General features: G+C 48.3%; 1 protein-coding gene across 5 annotated transcripts in view; it reads right to left on the reverse strand.

Moving 5' to 3' along the window:
* EGFLAM (EGF like, fibronectin type III and laminin G domains) overlaps positions 1 to 18,463 on the reverse strand; it is a 178,784-nt gene that overhangs the window by 15,037 nt on the left and 145,284 nt on the right. Inside the window, exons 15-18 of one of the 5 annotated variants that reach the window (XM_045787293.2) lie at positions 17,841 to 18,084; positions 14,664 to 14,775; positions 10,108 to 10,224; positions 7,485 to 7,665 (exon numbers count right to left, since the gene is read on the reverse strand). In XM_045787293.2, coding sequence (XP_045643249.2) covers positions 7,485 to 7,665; positions 10,108 to 10,224; positions 14,664 to 14,775; positions 17,841 to 18,084 — 654 coding nt within the window. Of the gene's footprint in view, positions 1 to 238; positions 1,098 to 1,155; positions 1,232 to 2,499; positions 2,782 to 2,874; positions 2,954 to 7,484; positions 7,666 to 10,107; positions 10,225 to 14,663; positions 14,776 to 17,840; positions 18,085 to 18,463 lie in introns of those variants that run through there. The other 4 variants (XM_045787296.2, XM_045787295.2, XM_045787298.2 and 1 more) reach the window with 4 other exon arrangements.

Raw genomic sequence — 18,463 nt, forward strand, 5'->3', positions numbered from 1 at the left:
ATTATTCTTGGAAACCAAAGAGCAGGTCTTGGGCCATGTGGGGAACAGCTGGGAATAACCCTAGATATTCTCCAAGGGAGGCAGAGAAAACAATCCCAAACAAAGCCCACCAGGATTTCATTATCCGAAGCCAATCTGCCCCAGAACTCCCACTCCTTCAGCCACGACCTTAAGAGATTGGTGAACTAGGGACTGGAGAACTAGGGATAAGGCTTTGGCTCATTTTTTTACAAATTACCTTCCAGTGTCATGTTTTACAAGATCTTCACCAAATTCTCATGAAGTAGCAGGGAGTATGAAGAAGGGTTGGTTATTCCCATTTTACAGAAGAGGAAGACGATGCAAGGGAATCATCAAGGATTTGCCCAAGATCACACAGCTAAGAGAGCAAAGACCATAAACCAGACGGGCTCTCCTTAATTCTGGCCCTCAGCCCACCTTGGACTTCCCAGTATCTTAGAAGTGTATTTCCTTCTTCCTAATGTCTCATCCCTTTGTTTTCCTAAGGAATCACCCTTTTCCACAGAGCAGTATCTTTCTCCTCTTTAGAAAGACACAGAAGTGACCGTTCAAGGAAATTAAGATAAAATGAATCTCATTTTCAAAGAAATGTGCAAAACGAGAGAGAATAAGCCAGCTTATAAAGCCAGTTAGAGTGTCACAAAAATCTGTGGTAGATGCAAAGCTGACTCTACACCCAGGAGAGAAAATGTAAAATTATTTGACACTATGAACAGTAGGAGAGCTTAAACTTAACTTCTAATCATGAAAAGAGAGATACAGAGAGAAAGGAGAGAGAGAGGCAACAGCAAACCCCCAAACCCAATGACATTGGGTTTGAGCCCAAGGATGACATCCTCTGTTGGCTGGTCCCCCACGGCAGGTTCCCACAGTGTTTTCATAAGAAATAAAAATAAAAAAAGGAAGGAAGAAAGGAAGGAGGGAAGGAAGGAAAGGACGAAGGGAGGGAGGGAGGGAAGAAAGAAGGAAATAAGAAAAGCAAAGGAAGAGAAATGAAACATTAATAATTTCAGAGGTAACTCTGAAGAAATTGCTTTAGTGCTCTCTGACACATCACAGCTCCGGACGGGGGGCTGCCAGCCTGGGGGGGCCTACTGGAACCAAGAAAGCTCTAGTACAGGAGCCTGCACATACCCGTGGGCTTCCTAGCCACGCTTTCAGTTACTTGTGGTTGGCCGTGGTCCAGAGGCAGACGACCCTCCTCCTGTGAGAAAGTCAACAGGAGCCTCACGCTAGGTCACCATGCCCGCGTCATTGCCCTCACTTCATCCCACCGAACAGGCATTTCCTCTCACAGCATCACCAGAAGGGTGAGCACGGTCCAGTAAGATATTTTGAGAGAGACCACAGCCACACAACTTTGATTACGTATGTCGTTATAAGTGTTCCATTTCATTATCCGTTATTGTTGTTCACCTCGTACTGTGCCTGAATCAGACACTACACTTTATCGTAGGTAAGCATGTCCAGGAAGAAAGAAAATATAGAGGCCTCTGCACTGTCTGCGGTTTCCGGCATCCGCTGGGGGTCTTGGCAGGTGTCGCCCCCACCTCCCCGCAGATAAGGGGGGTGGGGCTACTGTAGCTTCAAATTCTGCCCACACCACCAGCCTCTCTCCCTTCTGGGTAAAGTGGGTAAGAGGAAGAGGGGAAGAAAAGGAAGGGAAGCAGAGAGAGGAAGAAAGAGTGGGCTGCAGAATAGCAGGAGCTGGGAGACAAAAGAACAGGAAGAAGGAGAGAGCGGGGAAAGGAGAAAAGCAGCTGCCAAGGAAGGAAAGGAGAGCCAGGTGCACGGGCAGCCTTCACGTGGGGGAAGGAGAAGGAACAAGGCTGGGAGGGAAGGACCCAGAGGAGTAGAAGTGGAAAGGAGAGGGCGAGGGAGGAAGAGGTAAAAGGGGGCAGCTTGTAGGCGGGATGCAGGCCCCTAACTTCAGGATCTGTGTGCCCAGGAGGGAAAAGGAGAGGCTATTCAAGCTGTCAGAGGAGCTGTTCCCAGAGCTAAACCTAGCCAAGGCTCCCCCACTGGGTCTGGCTCACCCCCAGGGTGAGAGGCACAGGCAGGGCCTATGCCTGCTATTACTGGCCATGGGCTTGGGCCTGCGGCCAACAGCCATGTTCCCCTGGACTCCTTGAGATGGTCAGGATGTGCTTGTCACATGTCAGCGGTGCACACAGAGAGCCTCAAAGAGGTCTGTGTGAGCGCCGTCCAGCTGCCTGCTGAGCCCCCCAGCTCCGGGGTTCAGGCGCTTCCCCAAGTCCAGCTGGGGGACAAGCGAGTGCCCTCTCAGGGCTGGTGGCTTTAGAGGAAGGATTCCCGCCTCTCCGGTAGAGCGGCCGAGTCGAGTCGCACACAGCTCACCCCGGTCACCCTCTGCCCTCTGCATGCCGGGGGCCTGCACTGTGCCCGGCGCCGGGCCAGAGCCCTCCCTGGCAGAGCCAGAGCGCGTTTGCCGTGTCTCGTGGAACGTACTGTACTTACTATTGAGGCAGTGGTTCCCACACTCTGCCAGGTGCCAGCATGCAACAGAACAGGGAAAGTCAGAATTCCACAGTCATTGTAAAATCCCAGACACCTTGGTTGCAGATCACTGGAAACCAGCCTTGTTTCCCTCATAAAGCCCTGCGAGGGCCCAGCTCGTCCTCTTAGGGGAATGTGAGTATAAATCCCACAGGAACCGCTGGAATCTTTCTCAGCACAATTAGCACCAACTCCCCTCCCTAAGTCTCCACTTCATCGGGGGGGTGGGATGGGGGTGGACCAAGAAGGGACTTTGGAGGCTCCCCTGACTTTGAACTAACAATCCCCATTTATTCTAAACCTGGAGAAACAGTTCTTTGCTAAAGAGTTACTTACCTTGTCAATGATTATTACTTTTCTTGCCTCTAGGCTACATGTGAAAGAGGAACGATAAGCCAGCCAGCTGCCTCTTTTCTCTCTGTAGTGGAAAAACATCCCCCCAATTCCCACCCCACCCGCCCTTTGCAAGATTCCAGAGCCCTGCTTATACTGCGATTAACAGAGGGCAGGGGAACGCTCCAGGAATGACCCGACTGAATATAAAACGGTGAAAATATACTCAGTGCAGGCAGTATCTATGGATAAATATTAATTCTGTACTAGAACACTAGAGCTGGAAGTGACCATCTAGCCCTTTCCGGCCCTTTGTAGTTTATTTAAATATTGTAAACATAATGATATTTTATCCTAACCCAATTTTTCCTACATTGTCTTTTCCTCTGCAGCAAAGGCAGTAGTCGAAAGTGTTTTTGTCACGTCTTCACATTTATACCTAAAAGCTTGTGCCATCTGCCGACACAAAAAAATACCCCAATGAATAGCAGCCTCCAAGCCAGGCAAAGCAAATTTTCCACTTGAGGGACTTGAAATTCCCAACAGACTATAAAGAGCTGATGGAGTGCTGGCTCTTTCTTAGTCACGGGACCCCAGAGAAGGAAGGACCCGGGGGGTTGGAACCTGACTTTCCCAACAGCAACCTAATGGACGGCCACCCAGGCCAAGGCAGCATCCTCCCTTGCCGGACAGTTCTACTTGGTCCGCAATCCTTGGTTCCATGACGCTGACTCTGTAGTAACAACCACGAAATACCTTTCTCTCCAGGACCAGCCTGCAACTCTCTCATGATCGACCTCCAGGCTGAACACCCCCACATTGTTCCATTGTTGAATGATACAACATGCTAAGGAAAAAAGTCCCTATAGTCTGCATAAGGAATATGTTGTATTAATTTGTGTTTTTATATACTGAGTGTTCTTAAATTATGGCCTATGTTTACTGAAGCTGTACACTGGGACCAGAGAAAGTTAAAATCATCTAAATCAGACCTAGCAATGTGCTTTGAGTTGACTACATACAATAGAAAACATTTGAAATGTTGTGTTTGTGGTAGATGTGTAATGATGAGGCAAGATCTGATCCCGTAGGACTGAGAACTGTGCTCCCAAGCCCGGTTCACTGTCAGCTGGGTGCCCTCCTGCTGCAGAGAAACACCCCCATCTAGCGGCCTGACAGGTCCTGCACGCTCTGAGTCCAAACTTGTCAGTAATGCAGGGAAGGGAAGGGAGGACCAGGGCTCAGAGTTCTTTCTCAAATGGGCTGTGTGCTCTTGGTTGGGAGAAGCCCCAGGGAAGACAGCTGCATCCTGTATCCCTGTCTTGGGCGCTCAGATCACAGCCAAGGTGCTAAGAAGCCCCCCAGAAGAGAGAGCTATTTACACTGGGGTTACTACTCCGTATTACCCAAGCTTACCTGACCACAGAACCCCATTCCCATTTTGTGTTTGTGAATGTATGTTGCCTGTCTTTGCATGTGTGCTCAAAACAGCCATTAACATTTCTTAGAACCTAATTATGTACATGAGCTTCGTGAAATTCTGCTTTAACTTACTAGTAACTTACTTGTATACAAAAACTCTGAGGGACCGGACACAAGACGGATAAACTTGGATGAGAGTAGAGAGAAGGGAGAAAAGAAATCTCTAAGGATGGGGCATATCTTTTCTGAGGAGGGAGGCCTTGGTGACACCCCTCTGGTGAGATGAGAAGGGGGTTTCAGTATTGGGGTACTCTATGGGGTACCTAGATTTGAGGTGGCAGAAGGCACCTAAGAGTGAGAACCCCCAAATGAGAGGGGAGGGGACCACCAAAGTCAGGCCTTATGATTTCTGTAGGCACCTGAAGTTAGAAGTAGGCTGGGAGTTAGAAGAACTTCTGGCTTCTCCTGTCCTGGTGGGTTCCCCAGGTTGGGGTGGGGAGGTCCAGTTTTCCGTAGCTGCTAATTCTATAGGGAGCCCGCAGTGCCCCGGGAGCAGTGAGGAGCTCAGGGGGAGCTTGATGCCCACTTCTGTCTGGGCTCAGCCTTGCAGGGACAAAGGGTGAGGTCCCCAAACCACTGTGATGGTCTGGGTGTCTAGACTACTCCAGAATTTCCCTGAGTTTCTGGTTTCAATCCTCCTGTGCCACCAAGAGGTGAGAAGAGGTGCCAGTCTCCCAAGGAGGGCCCTGGTGGAAACTGCCTGTGTGCCACAAACTCCCTGACCAGGTTAGAGAAACCCAGACTCACTGGGGATCCCCAAAGCTAAACTGCTGTTGGAGAAGGTGGTATGGATTGAATGAGGCCTGATGCTGGTGTGACGTCTGCAGTGTTGCTCAATGTAAAAGGACCGCTTTCTCTCCCAGAGGGAATACTAAGGATAGGTTCTTGCTTTTGAAACATGTCCGGTTATCAGGGAGAAAAAAAAAAATCCAGACTTTTAAATATAGAAAGCTATGGATCACCTTGCTGGATTAGACAAAACTGTCTCCTGTCTACCTGCCAGGATTCATCCTGACAACCAAGAATGGCTTCTGAGCATTCTTGGTCTCTCCCACCAAGAATCTAACCAAACTTCTAGAATGTTCTTCTGCATCTTTGTGGGATAGTATAGCTGCCTATCTCTCTCCCTTCTCTTTCCAATCCTCACTCAGGACTAGATGTTCACCCAATACTATAAGCAGTCTGTGCGGCAACTGTACTCTACCACGTGCCCGCTGGGGCCTGGAAAAAATTGTCCTTAAAGGCCTAACCTGCACCCAGACTTCCATTAATGCCCTCAAGCCATGTAACAGGAGAAGAAATGACGTACTATGGGCCACCCCCCCATACGTCAACCTTCCCACGAGCAGCAAGAGCTGCAAATTTGGCAGAAGCACTCTCTTCATTTCAAAGCATGAGGAAATACTGATACAACACCAGGGGAGCTGATAGTCAGCCTGGGTTTTACTCTGGGCTCAAGCCTAGCATGTTCCAAAAAAAGAGGCCTAAACAACCCCTGGGCTCCTCCAGCCGCTGTCCCTTCCCTAGGACCCTGCCAGGATACCCAGGCCCTCCCCGGAGCTCTGACACCTCGTGCTGGTGACACTTGCTTCTCACTGAACCCGAACCCACAGTTACGAAGCTATAAATGTGAGCACTTGATATCTGTTACTGCCAATGTTCTGCAGCAGAAAACGAGGGTTAACAAGATCACAAATTATCCTGTCCTTCCTCCTTTAATTCTCAAAGCTAAACATTCATTTAAGCCTGGACTTTATATATTGACCGTTAAGGTGAGCATTTAAGACGGGAGCAAACCTGAATTGCCTGTGTTAAATTGGAAACCCAGGAAACTCAAACACTAATGTGTGAAATCCAAACTCAATTTTCCGAATGAATGGGCTACTCCTGAACTAAATCTCCACAAGTGCACGCTATTAGCCAAACAACAATTTGCTTGTTAGAATTATAATCAGGATCTTTCAGAAATGGATCCATTACTCTTCTTTGGGGTTCATCACTAGGGTGAGCTATGTTAATAAATATATTTCATATAATTTGCCATGCAGTTTCCAAAATTCATTGAAATAAAATACTATGCAGGCTTCCGACCAGCAAATTAGCATTCGTATTTCCCAAGACTGCTGCAAAACAACTTCTCCTACATTCCATACACCACAGTATCTACCTGTAACAGACGGTCTACCCCAAAGCCCTAATTCTGATAAAGTTCAGGAACCTGGAAACAGATGTGAAAGAGAGAGTAGACAACCTTCACTTAGGCTCACTGCCTTATTTCCTTTGGCCTGATGCCTTTTTTTTTTTTTTTTTTTTTAGTTCCCAGACAGGTGAGGCCATACTGATATTTGAAACAAGAAGATCCAATGGCCCAACATGATGGCCATATGCTAGTAGGCTTCTTCCAGACACCAGGTCCATTGATCTCCCTAGGGCAGGTGTGGAAAGCTCCGTTCAGTAGGGACTGGAGGCCTGTGACCAGCTCTAGCTTTCAGACAAGGGCAGGTTGGAAACTGAGTAGCTCAGAGCACTTGTGGTCGATTTTCTTTTTCTCACCAATAACAATAATGGTGAGTGGCTGAGTACTTAACAGGCACTCTTCTCAGGAATATGCAACGCCTCACTTAATCTACGCTACAACCCTCTGTGTTAGACACTATTGCACCATTATTCCCATTTTACTGATGAGGAAACCCAGGCACAGAGGAGGCAGCATGAAAAACAGCACTTTACGGAAAGTTATTTATACTTTAGTAGAATTTACATTTTTCTGTACTGGGCAAACTTTCTCAGATTTCTCCTTATCGCGTTTACAGGCAGTGGTCGACATAGTTATCAGCCCCAAAGCCCAGGCATCCGCCTATCAGGACAGGCTCTGGGCATGGCTCCGAGGTAAGGGTCCCGGAAACCCCCCAAACTATGATTTAACCTTTTGGTGGCTAGCCCATCGGGGGCTGCTCAGGGAAGACGCCTACTGCTACAGAGGTATTTCGGCATCGAAATTCTTCTTTAATAGTATAATGAACCATGTGACATGCCGCCTCATAGCCTCATACGCTCCAGGGTTCCCAGCCCCTCCGGGAAGAGTCCGTCCCCCGTGCTGCCGGAGACACCCCCTCCCGCACAGTGCCTACCTTTCTGGCAGTGCAGCCCCTCGAAGCCCAGGGGGCAGTCGCACTCGTAGCTCTCCTTCCTGGGCCGGCAGCTGCCCCCGTGCTGACAGGGCCCCGCCACGCACGGGTGGGCCGCGTTCTCCACGTTCACACCGCGCGTGAAGTCATGCTTCAGGTGGATGGCGCGGTCGTTCAGGATGATCTGCGGGGGACAGAAGGTCGAGACGTTCAGGCACGCGGGACACAGCTCTGCAGTCCGCTACGGCTTCCCTCGGCGCCCTCATTTGCATGAAAGAGAAAATGTCCAGTTCCGGTTTTTATCGCCTTGTAAACGTGATGCAGGAACTGAAGTCATTACCTGTGGCTCTTGGGAGAATCTGCCAAGGAAAGCACCCCCTGGCTCTGGAAGATTCTGGGAGGTCATAAAGAAGTCCCAATAAATACAAAACGAGGGTTCTCAACCTGGCTGCCTGTTAGAATTGCCTGGGGAACTTGAAGAAAGGGACTGACGCCCGGGTCCCACACCGGTCCACTGGATCAGCATCTCTGAGGGTGGGATCCAGTCAGCAGTCCCTTTTAAAAGCTTTCCAAGTGATTCTAAGATGCAGCCAAGGCTGAGAGGTGCTGCTGTAAAGCCAAGTAGGAAAGAATACAAAACCAAGTATCATGCAGGCAGGAATCTAAGGGGGACTGATGGCTCCTGGTGGCAGTGAGGCTGGGAGAAGCTTCTCCCTGTACTGTTATCTTCTTCTGGCTAATGGTCTCTGGGGAGTCTACAGCTCCATCACCTGGGTCTCCCCAATTGTCCCACCCACTCCTGCTACCCTCCCTCCTTGACACTCTTGGATTCCCTTCCTCTCCACATCCCCTTCCCCACCACTTACAAAAAAAAAAAAAAAAAGGAAAGAAAGAAAGAAACTCAGATCATGTTCTTAGCACTGCCGTGCATATTCACCGGGACAAGAGCGCTCCTTTGCCTTCACCCCCTTTTCCCTGCAGTGGGGCTCTAGCAAAAACAGTGAATTTATAGGGAGAGGTTACTGGGCTTTCCAGCCTCAAATAAATGGAGCCCACGCTGTCAGCCCTTGCCTTGGAGAGTGTGTTCATTGCAAGCTGTGGGGGTTGCAGTGTCACACAGCTTTGCAGAACCTGGGGACAGAACACCGCTCAGAAAGACATCCGCCCTGCAGGGGATCCTAAGAGGTTGGCCATGGTCCTTCCTGCCACTAACCCATGTTCCACAGGCTTGCCTAGTCTTTGGAGGGTGTCGGGAGAGTTGGGAGAATACTTTTTCCCAGTCTTGAATCTTCCAAGCTGTGAGAAAGTAGTCAGAATCCTTCTACACTTGTCCCTTCTTCATGCTCCAAGGGAAAGACTGTGAAACTGAGTCATATGTACTTGAGACAAGCCCAGATGCTACTCTCCACAGCAGGACCAGGCACAGCCAATGACTCAGCCCCTGGGAGGGGAGGGTGGCCTTCCCAGGAGGCATGGAGGAAAGGGTTGTGTGCACTGTGTGAAGGGGGGAGCAGCAAAGCCTGACAAGGGTGGGGAGAGGGTGTGAGGCCTCTTAGCATCTCAGCTTGCTTTCTAAGTAAGAATTTCAAACACATGGTTAAACATGGCCAACCCCACTGATAGGGGACCATGGGCTGAGCTGAAGGGTCACGGACATCGCTCTTCAGCAACACAGGGAAATACATCAGAGTCAGCAAGTATTGACTAGACCCCTTTTGTGGGACCCACACCGGGATACAAGAGAAGGACCGAGCCCCATGGGGCCCCGGATTTGCAAATCACGATAGGACCTCCTTTCACGGGCCTCCTTCATTTTAGCCTCCTCATGCTTCACCCCAAGGCTAGAAAGGATCAGTGGCCCACCACCCACCATTAGTTGCTAAAGGAAAACAGGAAGAAGCTAACATCCAGGAATCCAATATGCTTTTCTTCAAATCCTTTTTCTCCCAGTGTTTAGCGGTCCTGGAAATCTGGTTTGGTGAGTCAGCCTGCATGTCTATTACAGACAAAACATGTTATCATAACCGGAGAGGTCATGGGCAGCCCCAAGAGAAGGAATAACAAATATGAGTGGGGTCAGTGCCCTGTACCTTTAACTAGCTGAAGGATTTTTTTCTGAACCTTCTATGGAAGGACTCCTTCATCTATGCTCTTAAGAGCTTGGTTACATGATGGTTACTGCTAAATTGCAGGGGTGGCAATGGGCATGGAGGTGGGAATGAGGGTTGGCTCTTGACTTGAGCAGCCTGCAAAGTAACCCCAAAGAGAAGCACAGAGCCAAGAGTTGCTAGGAGACTCCATTCTCCTCCTTCCCTTCAGTAGAAGCATCTGCAGCCACCTGATGCCTGTTCCCTCCCTCAGCGTTGCCTGGACCCTTTGGAAGATCGGCTATAAGATTCATATTCACTGAGTTGCATTCATGGTATGTCTGCTGGACAGAGGCCCAGCAGCAGACATTATAAGAAAGTGGGGCTGGAAAGCTATGTTGCTAGCGTTGAAAAGGAAAACCTTAAAATTTTCTCCAAGCTTCTTTTTTTGGAGGCATCGGATTACACCGATCACAGTTCTCAAGTCCATCACCTGTAGACTAGGTCCCACAACAGACACACACAAGTGAAGCCTGTACCTTCTGGATGCTTCCACTAAATGGCTTCAGGATGCCCGAGTTCTTCTTCACATCATCATAGTCAGGGACTCCACCAATAAAGATGTCCGTGTTGCACTTAATCTGCGTGAAGCCGCCCTGCCAACAGATCAGACATGAAACATGGTATAGCTTCAGAAAAGACAGTTAAAACTACCAACTGGTAGAGCAACCCTGGGGACACACACCAACAGGCCGGTGGGACCTTCACGTTGGTTTGTATTGCCACTTACCACCTGTTTGAGTGTCTGGAAGTGTATTAACCTCTCCAAGACTCCGTTTCATCATCTATAAAATGGGAACCCTACTATCTACTGCAGAGAGGGGTCATGGCGGATGTGATAGACTGCATGAATGCCCACCAGCATTCTCTAGAAGCAGCCCCTCTCTCTGCAGGAAGATCACTTCCAACCTGTTTATCTTGAGTGGGGCCAGGTAACTAATTAGCTTCAGTCAATAAAACACGAGCAGAAGAGAAATGAATCACTTCCGTGCTAAAGCTTTCAGAGCCAGAAAGTGGCTCACGGTGGACTCTCAGCCTGGGTGTCAGATTCAAGCTACCCCTGACCAGGGGTGCCCTGGTGGCTCAGTCTGTTAAGCATCTGACTCTTAGTTTCGGCTCAGGTCATGACCTCAGGGTGGTGAGATTGGGTCTGCACCCAGCGGGGAGTCTGCTTGAATTTCCTTCCCTCTGCCCCCCCCCAAATAAATAAATAAAATCTTTTTTTTTTTTTTTTTAAAGCCGCACCTGACCACTGATGGACATGTAAGAGAGAAATAAGCCCTTATTGTAGCTGCTGATATCTTGGAGCCCTTTGTGATGGACATAGCGCAGTCTAGCCTCTCTTGGAGGCTGAGATCCTGCCTACTTAGCACTTGGCCCACAACCGGATGCATAATTAGCATTCCTGTCCGCCCAGTTATTGTTCTATTCCACAGTGGTAAAGATAGAACCGCTTTAGGCCAAGAGAAAAAGACCGCGTGGTGGGTGGGAGGCATTCCTTCTTATCGACTACAAAGGGTAGAAAATTCTTCCATTTTCCAAATTCTGAGAAAACTTACCCTGTCAACCCCCAGAGGCTTTCCCTGTTACTGGCTATTTCAACAGCCGAAACTCTCATGCATGGGCTCGACAGCAAGCTGGGTGTAATATTTAATGTCTAAACTCCTTCAGATGTGAGCTGTAAGCAAAAATTAAAGTGTTCTAACAAATAGAGATATATTGAAATTTGAGATCTCTGTGATGAGCCCTCTTTAGGTAATGTAAGTCAGGTTTCCTCTGACTTACGGTGAAAAGAAATATACACAGTAGCAGCATTTAGTCATTGATTTAACAAGTATTATTGGGCATTACTGTGTCCCAGGCACTAAATGCTGGACAAATAAGAGGAAGTAAGGAGACCTGGTTCCTGCCGTCCAGAGGCTTACACGGGCAGGTGGGATTAGCTCAGCGAGGACTGTTCAAGTGACTCTGAATGCACTTGATGGGGTGTGTGTGTGTGTGTGTGTGTGTGTGTGTGTGTGTGTCTCATATCCTACCCTAGACACAGAGAGTTGGGGAGGTGGTCGAGGAAGAGTCAGAATTACAGAAACTGGCCATAGTCAGGGCTTGAGAGGAAATAGTAAGTATAGGGCAGAGGCAAGAAGGGACCAGATCCTGCATGCATAGAAATTTGCCCTGAACCCAAAAAGCAGTGAGTTTGAAGCAGACAGAAATTGTCCTATCTGTGTTTTAGGCAGATCACAGGCCAGAGGGAGGGGAACGGATGTAGGGTCAGGTCAGAGTAGGGACGGGGAGACCGGGAGGGCAGAGAGGAAGGTGTCCCATCTCAGGGGCTGCTCACAGCAGTCAGGTCCAGCCAGGTTATGGCAGGGAGGTCTTGACTGGAACACAGACAGCACTGCCTTCTGTCAATAACCTTCGGGCAGCTTTCAGGGTTCTTATGTAACTGGCCAAGGGTTGGGGGCAGGCAGTGCTCATCAAAGAAGCGGAAGGGCTTTTGGGAGTTCTAGTGGCTGCCTGGAATACTCCCCACGCAGCAGCTGTCACCACACACCCACAGGCACCCATCACTGCCGCGTCTTAGCTCTTACCCAAAAGTTCAAGTCAGATAATAAGAGGAAAGGAGGAAGGCTGCAGGGTCAAAGGGATTTCAGAGAAACAGGCTGTTTTGGAAAACCTTTGAGTTACAGTTGTATCCAGGGAACAGCACTCGGCCTCATGGGGAGAGAGCTGGTTCCTTTTCGTTGCTCATCAAAATCCTCCCCCACCTCCCTCCAGCTGCCCCACCCACAGGGAACCGCAGGAGAAAAGCAAATAGCCCCACCAAAATGAGGCTTCGTGTCTAGAGCTGCCACTTCTGGTTAGCTGGAAGTGGGTGGAAAACCTGAGCAAAGCCACTGGCTGGGGTTTTCTGGAGCCCTCAGAAGCACATCCCCTCTTTAAGCCTGGCATAGACTCAACCCTGGACTGTTGGTATTTCTCAGCTGAGCAACCCAGGGTTTGGTTCGACTTTAGTGTGGACACTTAGAGGCCGACGTCCTGGGTTAACCCCCAGCAGTGTTCTCTAATCCCACCATCTCTAAGCCCTAAGACCACTATTCCCAATACCACTGCTGTATAACCAAAAGGGTCAGCCATGCCTTTGAACATGGTATGGGCAGCTGGGGAGCAGAAACCCCCAGGGGAAGACGTGATGAAGTCTCAACTCACTGAGATCAAGCAGGGGGCCTTCCACACCTGTCTCAGAGCTGTCTCAAAACAAACAAACAAACAAACAAACAAAAAACCACCTCACATGCACCCAGAATAGCTACACCTTTACCCACATGTTTACATTTCTTTCCAGGTAGGAGCTGCACTCCACCTTCTGTCTGTTCCAAAGGCCAATAGGGAGGTACTGGTGCTACCATATTGGTTTAATTCTCATTCTCTGACATGGTAAGCAATAGAAACTCTGAGGTATGGTTGTTACCTTTGTGTTGTCTCTTTGTTGTAGAATCCCAATGATAAATACCGTGTCCTGAAGAGTTCCTTATTTGTAATCAAAGCCCTTAACCCTACTATCTACAAATATCCCCATTCTGAACTTTTGTTCCTATTGTATAAATGGTTATAACTAAGGCCTACAGAGATACAATGCTTTTTTAAATTTATATTTATATAAATTCAACATATAGTCAAGCCAATAGTTGTGAACTTCTATCTTGGACTAAAGGCAGCTGTTAGAATTTTCTGGATCATACCAGAAGTGACTCCGTTTCTCCCTTTAAAATCCGTTTCCTTGTTTCCTTCCTTCCTTCCTTCCTTCCTTCCTTCCTTCCTTCCTTCCTTCCTTCCTTCCCTTCCTTCCCTTCCTTCCCTTCCTTCCCTCCCATTTTCCTTCCTTCCCTCTCTCTCTTCTTTCCTCAAATACATATAGAACATTTTTTAGGTTTGAAGTGTGCTTACCTCTTGAAGCAGAACCCAGTTTGGGATTCTTCTAATCCTGAAGAGGTCCTTGGTTCTGACAGGACCTCCTACCACTGCCATCCTTTATGCTGGCCTCTGGACATGTGTTCTTCCTTTTCTCTTCTTCAACCCAATACCTCTTTCCTCACCAAAAGTCTCTTTTTCTTCCTTTTCTTTTTTCTACCAATCCATTTTCTTATCAGAATACCCACATTAATTAATGTGCTCTTTAAATCTGCTGATGTACAGAACAAAGACTGCTGGGAATTAAAATAGTAGAAAATCTCAAGTCTTGTCTGTTTTGGGGGGACTAAAATTTCTGTATGTAAAGAATCTTGGTAGGTTATAATTTAAAAGAAATCTCTCTTATCTCTTCTTAAAAATGTTATTTTCTTTGGACATGACCTTGGAAATAAAATCATGGATGAAAGTTATAAACTTGAGCAGAAACTCTGTGCTCTTGAGGTCAGAAGACTACTCTATTAACAAATAAGTCAAGCTGCATAGTGCTGACGGGAGGCCGGGTACCATTGTGTTTTACAGATATAGTTATTCTAATTTGCACAACTCTATGAACGAGGCTCTATTATCATCACCATTATCCCCATTTTATAGATGAGAAAACACAAACTTGGAGGTCAAATGACCCATCTGAGTTGACACTACTGATAAGTAATGGAGCAAGACCTGGAACCCAGGACCCTGGCGGCAGAGCTGTGTTTCCTGTCAGATGTGTGACCCCCACACCGCTGGCCTGCCCTCCAAGTCTGTGTCCTGACCTACTGCATTAGACACTGACTCGAACAAAGGCAGGGACTGGCGGTGGGGGTGGCAAGCGATTCTGTAAATGCTGTACTTGTATTAGCTCACTCAATCCTTGCAACAACTGTTAAGAGACCTCCACTGTTATTACCCCATTCACAGCCGAGGAACAGAAAAGCTAAGTGACTTGCCCAGTGGGAGCTGGGGTGTCAAGCGAGGCAGTCTGGCACTGGAGTCCATGTACTTAACTTCTACACTGCTGGTCTTCTCACCGGGACAGGAAGAAAACAGCAGCACACATTCCATTAATGCACATCCTTCTCACCTTTGCCATTGCTTCCACCGCCTTCTGCTTATCCACTTGTAAGATCCCGTTCTTTGCTGTGCGAGACACGTGCAGCTCGTGCCAGTGGCCCAGGGTGATGGGGTCTTCACTCCTGTTGAAGGAAGGAAACTGAGCGTGGGTTAGCATCACTGGTGTTACGGACTGTGCTCAGGAATCTGCCTGGTTGCAACGGATGCCAGCCTCAGAGTCGTCATTGCATTGGGTCCAAAGACAACGATCCTTCCTGCTTAGTAAGCACCGCAGTGTGAGCTCTATCTGTTGGACCCCGTTATGGTAGAACATCGCAACTATTATTCTATTTGTTCATTACAACAAGCCTGAAATGTGGGTCAGAGGAGCCCGATTTTCTAGACGAGAGGTGACAGGAGGGTGAGATGTGATTACCGTTGCACACAAGCTTTGAAAAGGAGGAAATGACCTGGGCTCTCGTACAAAACACAGAGTCTTTGCTGTGCTGATGTCTGCCGCATCCTTTGAAATGCATCAAAAAGATAGGATGGATGGTTGGATAGATGGATCAATGTAAGGATAGTTAGGCATGTGATAAAGCAAATATAGCAAAATATTAATTGTAGATGGCAAATGGGAGGTATAAGGACGTTTACTGTATAATTCTTCCAACTTTTCTGTATGTTTGAAATTTCTCATAATAAAATGTTGGGAGGGGAGGATTCCATATTGTCTGATACTGTGAAAAGGATCAGAGGTACCTTAAAAATTCAATTACTAGTTCAAGGTGGAAGCACTTGAAGTTTAAATGTTATCGATAAGAGTTTTACACATTACTTTGGATAGTGAGGTATGCAAGAAGAGTATAATTATTGCATTTGTATTTCTAACGGTGTCTAGTTCCTGGCCTTCACTGAACCTCCCAATTATTTTTTGATCCTGGCTCATCTTTAGAAAATTGTCAGGAATACCAATGGGCACAATTATCGAAAGGTCTCCACCCTCTCACTTGATTTTTTATGCTCTGGCAAATGCTTTTGTGATTTGTCCTTAGCAATTAGAATTTAATCACCTTGGCTAAATCGATATGCAATAAAGAAATCAGAGGCGCTCTTAGAGCAGCCCCGTCTCCGTGATAAGTCACAGCGCCTTGGTGGCGTTCTTGTCCTGCAGAGGTCACTCCCTGTCAATACCTGCTTTCCTCGGCAGGCTGGTATTGATCCCAGCCATCACGAGCTCACTGCAATTGCCTCGATTTTTGAATCAAGTTCATAATGAACTTGACTACCTTATCCTTTTCCTAAACTTAAAATGATTTGGCCAATTCCACAACTTCCTGTGGTTCGGGCTTTCAGCGGACGTTCTTAATCAAGCAGGAAGTCTTTGAAATGGTTTTCAAAATAAACATCTTGCAAAGGGGCGCCTGAAACACCAACAGTAATCACTGTTGTCAGGTTACACTGGAGAGGGAGGGGACAGGGGGTGCTTTGCCCCTTGGACACTCTGAGCACTTGCTTCCTTTTCATCACACCTACTATGCAGAATCCTTTCTCCAGGTGCTTTCCTACTAGACAGGGAGAAGATAACGCACGTTTAAAAAACAAAAAAATTAAAACCACCTCTTGTCTCAAGGAGGCACAGAATTATGAAAGAGAGAAATGCTGGACACTCAGGTCCTATGTGTCTGTGACGCCACAGCGGGAGCTGCCACTGCGGAGGTGTGGGGTGCAGGGGGCCATCTGTCAGGAGGAGGCTGATGAACCCCGACCCTCCCCTTGCTCCTTCTGGTCACTCCATACCCAGGAGGAAGCCATTTGAAAACACAAGGTGATATTCAAGGTGTCTTCCCTTCTCAACTTGACGAATAGTTCTACGTGAATTGCTTAGATTGTTTTGCATAATCATATGTAAATTGAATCAGTTAAATACCCACCAAAGTTGTCTTGGGACCTAGGATGATTTTGCATAACCAGAGGTACAAAAATGTTTGTCCATGCCCCAAGGTAGGAAGTGTCACTAATGTGCACGAATCCAGCCGTGGGACAAAAATGAACAGTCCTTTTTAAGAACTGTTGGAACCTAACGCAGTAAGCATTTCCCACCAGCCATGAAAAATGACCAGCAGTTAAGGGCGATGTATGGTTGTACCATCTCTCCCGCACGCTCTTCCTAAAAATGACAGTCTAGCAATATGAATTACGATTGAACGCAGCCCGCAATTTCCTTTAAAACCACCATCACCGACTGATTGCCTGCTGCGGGGCACCACTGAACGAAACCTCGCAGTGAGTTTCAAAAGACAATTCGCCAAATGTAGGAACAAGGAGCGTGCCTGCCTTCGATGAGTAGGCCTCCGGCTTGAGGGTAAAAACTACCAGGGGACCAAGACAGTAAGAAGAAGGAGACATAGACAAATAAGAAGAATGTCTGCCCCTACCATCCACAGGCTCTGAGTGAGCCATGAAAATAGTGGCACACGGGGTGGGAACAATCGATCTGCTACATAAATTGATAGTGCAAGCGAGATAACAGGAGGCACGGTCTGACGACTCAGAGCCAATTCTGCCCCTACCAGCAAGTGCTTCACAAGAACCAAGCCCCTGCCACGCTAGTGAGACCACTCATCACACTGGCTTCTGGAGCATCGTGGTCAGGGATGAGTCCCACGATGGCTGACCCAGGGCCAGGCTCCTACATGGAGAACAGTAAGAGACTCGCTCAACAACGGGTTAGCATCAAAGAAACAGTGCAAGAGGAGAGTAAAAATTGAAAGCGAGGTCACCAAGGACATTTCTGTTCATGCGATGTCTGTCAATACTTCTTTCCTAGTCATCGCATATTTGCTGAGCGCCCACCGACGGTTGCTCTGAGCACGTGCCGGTGAATTACACTTCCTCAAGTCTCTCCTGACACCACTGTACAGATGAAGGCAGGGGCACCCCCATGTGAAGCAAGCCCGGCCGCCATAGGTTGAAGCAGAGAATCGCTCCCTGCTGGGGAGTTACTGGAGAAAAGGACATCTTGCCAGAAGGAAAGCATGAGCCATTAAGGAAGCATGTCATCTGTAAACACCAGGACAAATTTCAGAAAAGGTAGGTGTGGAGGGAAGACAGGAAGAGCACAAGCTATTAGGACAAAGTCCTCTTTTCTCAAAGTGACTGCTGTTTAGCTTTGGTGGGGGGGGAGCCTGAAGGTCTCAGCCCTTACCTGAGAATACCAGTCCCAGAGCCACAGTCAAAGCGGAACTCCACGTGGCCCCCTGCCATGTTGATAGACAGGAAGTCTTTGCTGGCTGTGTCATAGCTGTATAGGAGGACGCCATCACCCGAGTCTGGCCGAAAGGTGATCTCAAACTCCATGAAGGAAAGGTAATGCTGGGGCTCCAGGAGCCAGGGGGTTGCAGCATAGGACCTCAGGGACTCTCTGAATTGAGGAATGGTCAGGGTGAAAGCTGAGGAAAGAAGCATGTCATTAGAAAGCCCTCTGTGGCGGAACTAGCCACGTTCTTTTCCTCCTGGGTACAGAGTGCAACTACACTTCCCAGCAGCCCCGGGTTAGTTGGCAGGCGTCGCTGAATTCTGGTCAGTAGAGTGTGGGTGGTACTATTATACAGCACCCCAGGTCTGGCCCCTCAAACTTCCCTCCATCTCCCATGCGCCCTCTCGTCCCTCATCAGCTAGCTGAATGCAGGAAGCGGGGGCGGTGGGGGGGGGGATTCTAAGGCCCTGGTAGAGCCCCTAGAAGGAAGGAGGCTGCATCTCCGAATGGCTACTACATGGTGCAGAGGCCTCCCGCCCTCCACCCCCCACTGACCTGCAGTGACGTGTGAC

This window comes from Ursus americanus, chromosome 15 (genome assembly GCF_024610735.1).
Source record: "Ursus americanus isolate L20-20 chromosome 15, mUrsAme1.1.p, whole genome shotgun sequence".
Lineage (NCBI taxonomy): Eukaryota > Metazoa > Chordata > Mammalia > Carnivora > Ursidae > Ursus > Ursus americanus.